This window comes from Cherax quadricarinatus, chromosome 1 (assembly GCF_038502225.1).
Source record: "Cherax quadricarinatus isolate ZL_2023a chromosome 1, ASM3850222v1, whole genome shotgun sequence".
Taxonomy (NCBI): domain Eukaryota; kingdom Metazoa; phylum Arthropoda; class Malacostraca; order Decapoda; family Parastacidae; genus Cherax; species Cherax quadricarinatus.
The window spans coordinates 90,472,523-90,485,392 of record NC_091292.1 but is presented as its reverse complement, the minus strand read 5'-3'; the positions used below and the strand labels follow the sequence as shown (position 1 = coordinate 90,485,392).

The 12,870-nt window shown below is 41.2% G+C and overlaps 1 protein-coding gene across 2 annotated transcripts in view; it reads left to right on the top strand.

The window, feature by feature from the left end:
* Positions 1-12,870, top strand: part of Noc1 (Nucleolar complex protein 1) — a 197,057-nt gene that overhangs the window by 166,840 nt on the left and 17,347 nt on the right. For both annotated transcript variants that reach the window (XM_070083842.1, XM_070083835.1), the window contains one exon: positions 8,211-8,269. In XM_070083842.1, the coding sequence (XP_069939943.1) occupies positions 8,211-8,269 (59 nt within the window). The remainder of the gene's footprint in view (positions 1-8,210; positions 8,270-12,870) is intronic.

The window sequence follows — 12,870 nt, the reverse complement described above, 5'->3', positions numbered from 1 at the left end:
TCTATTGTTTGGAAGGGGAATCCCCTTCCATAAAGACTTCAGGTAACAAATCCTTTTCTGGGATTACCTCCCTTCTTGGTTTTTTAACCCTTTCATGGTTGAGAGACCCCTCTCCTAAACTTGTTCTCAGGGTCGAAAATTTTTCAAAAAAAAAAAATGTTTTTTCTTATGAAATGATAGAGAATCTTTTTCCGATCATAATGACACCAAAAGTATGAAATTTGATGGAAAACTTACGGAATTATGCTCTTGCGAAGTTAGCGGTCTCGACGATGTTTACGCATCGGCGATTTCGCCCACTTTGAGCCCTATCTTCGGGAAATTTCAGTGTACCAGTCGACAAAAGTCATAACTATTTCACTAGAACTCCACTTTTTCTATTGAATGAGTACAGGAAACCACCCATTTACCAATTTCAACTATCCAATAAAGTGGTCAGAAATTGGCAATTTTGCCAATTTCAAAAAATGTCAATTTCCAAATAGGGTCCAGAATAAGCAGGACAGACATTCCTGGCACTAAAATAACATTTTCTCTGTTCATTAGTCACGTCCCCAGGCCCCTCTTATATCTCTTTTGCTTTCCACTTTGAATTTTTATTCTCACAAAAAATAGAAGATTTACTGTTATGCAGACTACTGCATTAGTGTAGAAATGGTATAAATAATATCAGCGCACTTGTAAAAGAATATCAGGCTCACCAGTTGACGTGTATTGGACGCATGGCATGACTTATTTACTTTTGAACTTTGGCAAAAATCGAACATTTCTGTTACTTTGAGCTCAATATCAAGGTACTTTTCATTGTGAAACTAATCAAAATCATCTTAATTTCAGTAATATGTCTTCCATTCTTTAAAATGAGACCAGGAAAACTAGAATACAACCATAAATACCATACAAAAATACATTGCAAAGTCGCTGTTTTAAACCAAAAACACGGTCAGTCTTTTTTTTCTCATTATGCACTGTGTGCTGCAGGATTTTTTTTTATACTGTGCACACTGACCACATAGACCCATTCTTTCATATGTAGACCTACCAGTTTTCTCTCGCTAAATTTGAAGGCGCTAGAATTTACGCGTACTAGTACGGCACCAACCCTGGCGTGCAAGCCGTACTAGTGGGGCACCAACCCTGAAAGGGTTAATGCCACTGGGAACAACTTGAGAGTCACTGGACCATTGTCGCACAAAATATTTGTCTGGAGAGCTCTGTTTCTCGTGTCCCTTTAAGATTTCCCAAAAATTGGGAAACAAGTGTGTCATTGTACATGTTGCCAATACCGCTTGCAACAGCTGTGTCAGGATAATATTCATCCATAAATGCTTGCAACTTTGTCCATATTGTACACATTTCCTTAATCTTTGAGGAAGGCAGCTTCCTCCATCTCTCTTCCTCCTCTGAAGTACATTCCTAAGCTGTGATCTGTTGTTGTTGCACCTGAAGCTCTTGCAGCTCTGTAGTGGTTAGCTCTTCATAGTCATCCTCCACCAACGCTTCCACATCTTCGCCACTAACCTCCAACCCCATGGTCTTCCTCAATGCTACAATAAATTCCACAACTGGCATAGTCTCCTTAGGGTTAGCCCCAAACCCTTCAAAATCCCTCTCTTGTACACATTGTGGCCACAATTTTCTCTAAGCAGAGTTCAAAGTCCTGTAAGTCACACCCTCCCAAGTCTTACCTGTAAGGTTTATGCAACTGAGGATACTGGATCTTTTCAGAACTCTCTTAGGGTCAATTAAGTGTCTGAGGTCACTTCAAAGCACTTTTGAAACACTGCTTTGGTGTACAGTTTTTTGAAGTTTGAAATGACCTGCTGGTCCATGGGCTGGAGGAGAGGAGTGGTATTAGGAGGCAAAAACTTCACTTTGATAAAGCTCAACTCCCCCACAATTTGCTCTTACAAGTCATGAGGCTGAGCAGGAGCATTGTCTATTACCAGGAGGCACTTAAGTGACAGTTTATTTTCCATGAGGTACTTTTTCATAATGGGGCCAAACACGTCATAGAACCAGTCCAGGAAAATGTCCCTAGTGACCCATGCCTTACTGTTTGCTCTCCTTATCACACACAATTTAGTCTTGACGACATTGTTTTTCTTGAACACCCTGGGAGTTTCAGAGTGATACACGAGAAAAGGCTTCACTTTGCAATCCCCACTAGCATTACTACAAAACATCAGAGTTAGCCTGTCTTTCATAGGCTTTTGTCCTGGGAGTGCCTTTTTCTCCTGAGTAATGTAGGTCCTGTTTGGCATTTTCTTTTAAAACAGGTATGTTTCGTCACAATTGAACACTTGTTGGGGTTTTAATTTTTCAGTGTCTACGTACTCCTTAAAGTCCTGCACATATATTTCAGCCGCTTTTTTGTCAGAACTGGCAGCCTCACCATGCCTTTTCACACTGTGTATGCCACTACAATTCTTAAATCTCTCAAACCAGCATTTGCTAGCCTTAAATTCATCAATAGCAGCACTATTTGGAGGCATTTTCTTAATGAGATCCGCATGCAGCTGCTTTGCCTTTTCTCACATTATTGACTGAGAAACACTATCTCCTGATAATTGTTTCTCGTTTATCCACACCAACAACAGTCTCTCCACATCTTCAAGTATTTGCGATATCTGTTTTGTGAGCGTACTTGCACCTTTCGCAACAATAGCTTCCTTGATTGCCTTTTTGTTGGCCAAGATAGTAGTGATGGTTGAATGGGGTTTGTTATAGAACCTTTCCAACTCCAAGATACGCACTCCACTTTCGTACTCTGCGATTATCTCTTTCTTTAATTCGATAGTACATCTCACCCTTTTTACCACAGGATTGGCACTAGAAGCTTTCTTGGGGCCCATGGTGGCTTATTTAGCAGTTACAAGCACTAAAAACAATGGAATAATACAAAATATACCACATGTACACATGGAATCATCCGGACTGGCTTTGTAAGCAGTGGCACACTGGCTGTACATGGAGTGAAGGAGTAGCTGGGCCCGATCAGGCCACGCGGACACTTTCAAAACGAAAGCCCTTAACCGAGTTATTTGGCGTTAGCTGAGCCAATATTTTTATGCCAAAGCGAGCCGTTAGCCAATTTTGGCGCTAACCGATGAAGCCTTTACCTGAGGGTCCACTGTATACACATTTTCTCTGTTGTTGTACTAGAGAAAATGTTATTCTTGCCGTCACTCGTACAAGTTGTCTGGCTATCACACCTCATATTTTTTTTTTATTAACACACTGGCTGATTCCCACCAAGGCAGGGTGGCCCGAAAAAGAAAAACTTTCACCATCATTCACTCCATCACTGTCTTGCCAGAAGGGCGCTTTACACTACAGTTTTTAAACTGCAACATTAACACCCCTCCTTCAGAGTGCAGGCACTGTACTTCCCATCTCCAGGACTCAAGTCCGGCCTGCTGGTTTCCCTGAATCCCTTCATAAATGTTACTTTGCTCACACTCCAATAGCACGTCAAGTATTAAAAACCATTTGTCTCCATTCACTCCTATCAAACACGCTCACGCATGCCTGCTGGAAGTCCAAGCCCCTCGCACACAAAATCTCCTTTACCCTCTCCCTCCAACCTTTCCTAGGCCGACCCCTACCCCGCCTTCCTTCCACTACAGACTGATACACTTGAAGTCATTCTGTTTTGCTCCATTCTCTCTACATGTCCGAACCACCTCAACAACCCTTCCTCAGCCCTCTGGACAACAGTTTTGGTAATCCCACACCTCCTCCTAACTTCCAAACTACGAATTCTCTGCATTATATTCACACCACACATTGCCCTCAGACATGACATCTCCACTGCCTCTAGCCTTCTCCTCGCTGCAACATTCATCACCCATGCTTCACACCCATATAAGAGCGTTGGTAAAACTATACTCTCATACATTCCCCTCTTTGCCTCCAAGGGCAAAGTTCTTTGTCTCCACAGACTCCTAAGTGCACCGCTCACCCTTTTCCCCTCATCAATTCTGTGATTCACCTCATCTTTCATAGACCCATCCGCTGACACGTCCACTCCCAAATATCTGAATACATTCACCTCCTCCATACTCTCTCCCTCCAATCTGATATCCAATCTTTCATCACCTAATCTTTTTGTTATCCTCATAATATTTATGTTAATTTATTCTACTGTGGGGTGTATCTATCATGTTTATATGTTATGTATTGTGTTAATTATATAATTTTGAAAAAATATATCATAGATGGATTAATGAAAATGTGTATATTAACATAATATATGACATTTAATGGGACTCATTGATTATTATAGAGTATTAACCCTTTGACTGTCGCAAGCCCCTTTCTGAAACTCATTCTATGTCGAAAAATATTTGAAAAAAAAATTTTCCTAAGAAATGATAGAGAATCTTTTCCCGATCGTAATGATACCAAAAGTATGAAATTTGATCAAAAACTTACGGAATTACGCTCCCGTGAAGTTAGCAGTCTCGGCGATATACAGTGGACCCCCGCATAGCGATATTAATCCGTGCAAGAGAGCTCATTGTTATGCGAAATTATCGTTATGCGAATGAATTTTCCCCATAAGAAATAATGGAAATCAAATTAATCCGTGCAAGACACCCAAAAGTATGAAAAAAAAAATTTTACCACATGAAATATACATTTTCCTACACACAAAGAGAAGGATACATGCACAATAGTAGAGTAGTACATGCACAATATATATTGTGCATGTACTACTCTACTAAATGAAGAATAAATGACACTTACCTTTATTGAAGATGCAACAATGACTGATGAGACACTGTGTCCTGGAAGTGCCTTTTCCTCCTGAGTACTGTAGGTCCTGTTTGGCATTTTCTTCCAGAACAGGCCTTATCACACTGTGTATGCCACTACGATTCTTAAATCTCTCAAACCAACCTTTGCTGGCTTTAAATTCACCAATATGAGCACTAGTTCCAGGCATTTTTCCCTGTTCACCTGGGTGTTAGTCGACTGGTGTGGGTTGCATCCTGGGAGACAAGATTAAGGACCCCAATGGAAATAAGTTAGACAGTCTTCGATGACACTGACTTTTTTGGGTTATCCTGGGTGGCTAACCCTCTGGGGTTAATTGTTTCTTGGTATTCTCAATAAGCCACACCAACAACGGTGCTACATACAGCAGCAGCAGCAGCAGCTGACAGTGCTACAGCAGCAGCAGACGATGCTACAGCAGCAGCAGACGATGCTACAGCAGCAGCAGCAGCTGATGGTGGTACAGCAGCAGCAGCAGCTGACAGTGCTACAGCAGCAGCAGACGATGCTACAGCAGCAGCAGACGATGCTACAGCAGAAGCAGACGATGCTACAGCAGCAGCAGACGGTACTACAGCAGCAGCAGCAGCTGACGGTGGTACAGCAGCAACAGCAGCTGACAGTGCTACAGCAGCAGCAGACGATGCTACAGCAGCAGCAGACGATGCTACAGCAGCAGCAGACGGTACTACAACAGCAGCAGACGGTACTACAACAGCAGCAGCAGCAGCTGACGGTGGTACAACAGCAGCAGCAGCTGACAGTGCTACAGCAGCAGCAGACGATGCTACAGCAGCAGCAGACGGTACTACAGCAGCAGACGGTACTACAGCAGCAGCAGCAGCTGACGGTGGTACAGCAGCAGCAGCAGCTGTGCCACCAATAGTAGCGATGGTTGATTGGGGTTTATTATACAACCTGGCCAGCTCGGAGACACGCACTCCACTTTCATACTTATCAATGATCTTTTTCTTCATCTCTATAGTAATTCTCACCCTTATTGCTGTAGGGTTGGCACTAGAAGCTTTCTTGGGGCCCATGGTCACTTATTTTGCAGATAAAATCACCAAAAACACTGTAATAATACGAAATGTTCCGATTGTATGCTTGGATGTTACCGAGGAGGCTGGCTGGTAAACAATGCCACCGGCGGAACATGTGAGGCTGGCTAAGGGCGCACATTAGACATGTCTCAGACGAACAGCATTGAGCGGGTTTTTTAGCAGTATGCGAGGCAAAATCTTGGCGATAAAATGTAGCGGTATGCAGATTTAATGTTATGCAAGGCCAACGGTATGCAGGGGTCCACTGTATACGTATCGGTGATTTTGCCGACTTTGAGCTCTGTTTTTGGCCAATTCCATTGGTCCAGTCGACCAAACTCATAGCAATTTCTTTAGAACTCCATTTTTTCTATCAACTGAGTACAAGAAGCTGCCCATTTACCAATATTAACTACCCAATAAAGTGGTCAGAAATTGGCAATTTGGCCAATTTTACACAAATTAAAAAAGATGCCAATTTCAAAATAGGGTCCAGAATAAACAATGCAGACATTCTTGGCACTAAAATAACATATCCTCTGTTCATTAATCATGTCTCCAGGCCCATATTATATTACTATTGCGTTCTGTTTTTATTTTTTATTCACACAAAAAATAGAAGATTTACTGTATTGCAAACTACTGGATTTTTGTAAAAATGGTATAAATAATTTCAGTGCACTAGTGAAAGAATATTAGACTCCCCAGTTGATGTGTATTGGATGTGTGGTGTGATTTATTTACTCTTGAGCATTGGTAAAAATCAAACATTTCCACTACTTTGAGCTCAATTTCTAGGTCATTTTCATCGTGAAACTAATCAAAATCACCACTATTTCAAAGTCGGCGTTTTAATCCAAAACAGAGTTGTTGTTTTTTCTCATTCTGCACTGCATGCTGCGTGATTTTTTTTATACAGTTCACATTGATCACACAGATCCATTCTCTCACATGTGGGCCTACCAGCTTTCTCCTGCTTCATTTGAAGCCACTAGAATTACTGAGTATATATACTCTGAAACACTGGCTCGTAAGACGTATATATACGACCGAAACAGTCAAAGGGTTAATATCATTATTAATATGGCATCTTGAGACATAAGACACTCTTAGTGATTTTAATGTGTACCTACATGCCAGCACAGTGTGTAAGTTTATTTAGACACAGGTATACATAAGTATAATTATCAGAGTATATATAAAATATGAAATAACTTTTAAAAACACTTGAAATTTTGGAAAGTTTCCAGACATAATGGAAAGACACAGTTCTCATGGAGCTCACGGAGAATGTAAACAAACTGGAGGTGTGCAGTGACTATACTATTAGAAAGTCAGGTGGGGGGAACCGTATACCAAGTTATGGTCATAATTTGAAATGTCCGTATTAGCAGAATGCCGTAAAGGGGAACACCATAAAGGAGGGCCCTGCTGTATATACATGTTATGGTTTAATAACAAATATAATGAACAAACAAAACACTCGCTACTCGTAAGGTTAGGCAGACGAACTCTGATGACTTGCGATGATGACAGTGACAATGATGATGATAGCCATGGAGTTACTAATGACAGTTGAATGGAGGTGATTATATGGAGTGTAACTGCATGGCATGATGAGTCTAGTGTGTGGATTCGAACTCTTTGCTGCCAGTATCACTGCCAACATTGCTAGAATCAGAGTTAGCAACGGAGTCAGATTTTGCCACAGGTTGAGGTTCAGTTGAGGTAGAAGGGTAGCGGCAGGGGTAGTGGCAGGCTTCCTTGTGAAGAGCATTGTAATGGGCAACTGAGACCTTTTCCTCTTTATATATACAGAGTTTTGTAAAGGGTAAGAGGGAGGGTAGTAGGGATGCAGCAGGAAGCATTTTCCTATACTTTTTTCCCACATTTGTTTGGTAATATGATTGGGCAGCTGGGCATTCACGAATGTTTGAAGCTTGCGAAAGTGGAACTCGCGAAAATGGAGGGCTAGCTGTATATTTTTAAATGTTTGTACAGTAGTGTGCTGTATACTGTAACAAACAGAATAGAGGAAATCAGCTCTAATATACATTATTTAGATTTGCACACTGGTCAGAGAGCCCATCACAAGTCCGAGTCATCAGTAAACAAGTGCATCACTAAGTGAGGAGAGGCTATATAATATTTTGTGCAGTTTTGTATATGCTTATGCAGGGATATCATAAAGATAGTATATTATGTCATACAGTACTTAAGATGTAAACTAAGCAGTGCAGACCATACTTTATGTGCTGCACTGAAGTCCACAAACTTAATTTATCTCAAGGTAGGTATACAACAATGTAGGTATACAACAAGGTAGGTATACAACAATGTTTTTTGGATTGTAGTCTTGTGCTAATGGTTTAATTTATTTTCCAGATGATGATTTTGACATGGATAAAGCAGAAAAGAAAGAGAAAAAAGGAAAAGCCTCATCTGTAAGTTATTGATACATAATTATATATTACAATAGTTGGACTCTTCTTGGTCTTTTGTTTATATTATCAATTGTACACTTAGGATTGTCTATTTAATTTGATTAACATTCCTTTACTACATTGTGCACCATATATGTTGAATCTAATCTTCAATAATTAAAATATTTGTATAGCAGTGAACTGCTATATTATTTTCAGAATTATCCACAATACTGTCTCTTGAAATTATCAGTAACTTACTCACTCATTATTTTACAAATGATATAGTATTCCATTTTCTCTCCTTTTCTTTTCCTTCTTGCATGTGCTTTTGCAAGTAATTCAATTAGCTTTTTAGTGGGAAATAGCGGTAAAAAATACATATTTAATGAAAATGTAATTATGGCAGCAGCCTCTTCTGTAGGGAATTTTAGTGTGGCACACGTTGCTTGAGAATTAAATCTTACACTCAAGAAGCTTTTATTTAAGCCTCCAATTTCCCTGCACATTGTACATGGTGTTGGGGATTGTTCATTATGCATATGCTCTGCAGTTAAATTTTTTGTAGTTATGTGCAATAGGATCACAGTAAACAGGTGATATCACAATATGCAGAACAACCACTGTGAAAAAATAGTGAAATTCCAAGTGTTTTCATGATTTCTCACATTATGTGTAATTATACAGTACTTGAATATAAGTGTCATCAATACCAATTGAAAAAAGTAAACCCAAAAAATGAAACACTAAATAAAATAGATCTATATCATTCAGCCTTAGTCAGTGATCCTCTTCAGTAGTTCACTCCAGTGAATTGTTGCATTTGTTAACAAGTTTTAGCACATATCTTTACCTTTAATTTAACTTTAACGAGTTCTGAGTTTTTCTACTCCTGGAGCCCGGCCATGGGCCAGGCTTGTCTGGTGTTTGCCTGATCAACAAGGCTGTTGCTACTAGTGGCCTGCTGCCCCACATATCCATCACAGCCTGGTCATTTGTCAATGACCAAGCTGTGATGGATATGTTCCTTGTAAATCATTTATCAATGACTTACAAGGAATGAGAGTTTCTGTTCAGGTTGGGGGGGGGGGGGAACTATGATGCTCTGTTGAATTGTTACATTAATTCTTTATGAATTTTCAACATACTAATCAGAATTAAGTGCTATAGTTAAAATTATTTTAATAAATTTGTTTATTATTATAAATGATGGTAATAAATTGGTAGACCAATTCAGGGATGTACTGTTGTCCTGTTTTGTGAGTGAGAAATATAGGCCTTTTATATAATCATTTTGCATTCTGCCAGGTTGCTGTCTTTTCTTTTGTTGTCTCATGACTTTGCATGATAAGAAGTAAATCATGAAAACTTTTTTTTTAACACTAGCCATCTTCCACCAAGGTAGGGAGACCCTAAAAGGTAAACACCTTCATCATCATCATCATTCATTAGATAGTCAACTTGCCAGATGTGCACAGACATCACAGTTCAAATGACCCATCAAATTTCTACATCCCCACCCCTCTAGAGGAGTGCAGGCTCTCTGCTTCTCACCTCCAGGACTCAATTCCAACTAAGAAGTTTCTTTGAAACCCTTCATAAATGTTAACTTGCTCACACTTCAGTACACTACATCAACATTTTGCTTGTCTTCCAGAATATCCAAGATCATACATAAATAACCCGCACATAAAAGAGAGAAGCTTACGACGACGTTTCGGTCCGACTTGGACCATTGACAAAGTCACACTAACCAGAGGTGGAGCAGGACAGCTATATATAGGCAGGAAGAGGTGGTGGTAGTAGTAGTAGTAGTAGTAGTAGTACAAGAGTTGTATATAATACCGACAAGATGAAATCAAGACACATGCACAACACCCGGGCATCCCCATCATAGACGTTTCGCCATCCAGCCAGCCACTGGATGGCGAAACGTCCACAACAAAGACAACCAGACGCAGCACATGTGTCTCAATTTCATCAGTAGTTGTAGTAGTAGTAGAAGAAGAAGAGGTAGTAGTAGTGGTAGTGGTAGAAGTGGGAAATAAAAAGGGCGAGCCAGTCAAATACAAAGGAAGGGGAGCACTGCAAGAGAGCTAGATGCCCACAGAGGGAGAGCAAGTGCACAGAGGTGCGTGAAAGGGAAGTGGTGAAATAAATGAAGAAGGAACAGAAACACGAGACAGGAGAGAGAAAGACAACCCAGAGGAGAAAAGGACAGAGGAAAGGGGAAGAGGAAGAAGAAGAAAAAGAAAAAGAAAAAATGAGGAATCAGGTTAAGTCACGGGTGTTCTGAAGTTTGGAGCATTTTACAATGTAGTGGGAGAGGAAGGCATCTACAGAGACAAAGCCAGGGCTAAGGTTCATACAAGGAAAGTTGTGTATTGGAGAGGATTCAACTAGACGGTGACTGTTCGAGTTGGAAGTAGGGAAGACAGTTTTAGCAGAAGACCAGTCAATAGGATGGCTATGATCTCTGACGTGACAGAAAAGAGCATTGTTAGTGTCGGCAAGCCTAACACTATTTTTGTGCTCCCTAAGTCTGTCAGAAAGAGATCGACCAGTTTCTCCGAAGTATTGAAGAGGACAGGAGGAGCAAGAAATAGAGTAGACACCAGGAACATCTGTAGAGGGAGGAGAGGTATGAACGAGATTAGTGCGAAGAGTGTTAGTCTGGCGGAAGGTAAGCTTGATGTCTAAAGGACGGAGAGAATTGTTGAGATTAGAAAGACCGGAAATGTAGGGAAGGCAGAGGATAGAAGAGTTCTCATGAGTAGAGAGTTTAGGAGAGAAGAAATTGTGTTTAGCACGTGAGAGGGCAGAGTCTATGAAATGGGAAGGGTAGCCAAGACGGGAGAACGAATTATGAGGAGTGGAAATTTCTGCTGGAAGGAACTGAGGATCACAGATGCGGAGGGCACGGAGAAAGAGGGAGATAAGAACACTTTTCTTGACAGGGGAAGCATGATAGGAAAAGTAGTGAATGTACATGCCACTGTGCATAGGTTTACGGTAAACGGAAAAGGAAAAACCTGTATCTGAGCGGTGGACATGGACATCAAGGAAAGGAAGCAAGGAATTAAATTCCCATTCAGCTTTAAACTTAATGGAAGGGGCAAGATTATTAAGAGCTTCAAGAAAAGGTTGGAAGAGACTGGAGTCATGAGGCCACAGAGCAAAGATGTCATCCACATAGCGGAGCCAGAGTGAAGGTTGCACATCGCGGGTAGGAAGAAGAACAGTCTCGAAGTATTCCATGTAAAGATTAGCAAGGACAGGAGAGAGAGGAGAGCCCATAGCGACACCGAAGGTTTGAGAATAATATTTCCCTTGGAAGGAAAAGGAGTTAGAGTCCACATAGAGGCGGATCAGATCAAGAAAGACATCAGTGGGGATAGGGAGATGAAGAAACCCTTCATGGGCCTTCTCTCTCTAAGGAAATCAAGGACATCATCAAGAGGGACATTGGTGAAGAGGGACTCAACGTCAAAACTAAGCATCTTACAGGTTGGGAGAGAGCGAACCCGTTCAATGAAGTCTTGAGAGTGACGGAGGTGGGCAGGAGAAAATGTACCAAGAAAGGGAGTGAGGGCTTTGGCCAGCCAAGAAGCAAGAGAAAAAGAGACAGAACCTCTAGAGGATATGATAGGACGAAGAGGAATATCAGGTTTATGAGTTTTGGGAAGGCCATAGAAATAGGGAAGAGAGGGACAGATGACACGAAACCGTTGAACAAGGTCAAAGTCAGGAGGACAGAGGTCGGAGAGAGTCCTTAGTTTTTTGTTGAAAGTTCTCTTGATGCGATCAAGAGGGTTGGAAACGAGAGGAGTGTAGGTGCGTGAGTCAGAGAGCAAGACATCAGCTTTACGGAGGTAATCCTCACGATCAAGGATAACTACCGAATTACCTTTGTCAGAAGATAGTATGACAATGTTAGTGTTGGATTTAAGAGAAGAAAGGGCAAGTTGGTAATGGCGTGGAAGGTGGTGATTCTTAGAAAACAGACTAACAAGAGCAGGAAGGAGAGCACCACGAAAAGTGGACAAGTCAGGAAGATTACGGAAGCGAGATTGACGAAAGGAATCAAAAGAGCTAATCAGGGAAATACCAGCGCGAGGAGTAGGCGAAGTGGCAAAGGAAAGGCCAAAACCAAGAAGTTCAAGCTCATACTGAGAGAGTGAGACAGAAGACAGATTAGTAACACAGTCAGTGAGGGAGAATTTAGACCAAGGGCTAGCTGAGTTGAGACGTTGAAGTTTATTCTGTAGTTTGGAAGAATGAATTTGTGCATTCAGGCGAGCAGTGTCAAAGGCAATGGTAGAGAGAAGGTTACAGAGATCCTGTGGTAGAGCCACAAGGAGAGCACGTTGACGTTGACGGAAAGTAAAGAAGGCATCTTCAACCTGTGATTTAGTAGAAAGAATGAGCTGTTGAAGTAGGAGACGGGCATGATCAGGAAAGGGAGTGCCCAGTGGGTTGGTTTTCAGGAAGTGGGAGAAGGAAGGTGGCAGAACTTGTTCAGCAAGACAGTCACGTAGGAAGCGAAGCTGACTCAAGAAATCGTAATGATTCTGATTCTTACGATGCCGGGTAGCAATAAGAGCACCCTCCTAAGATCGAAA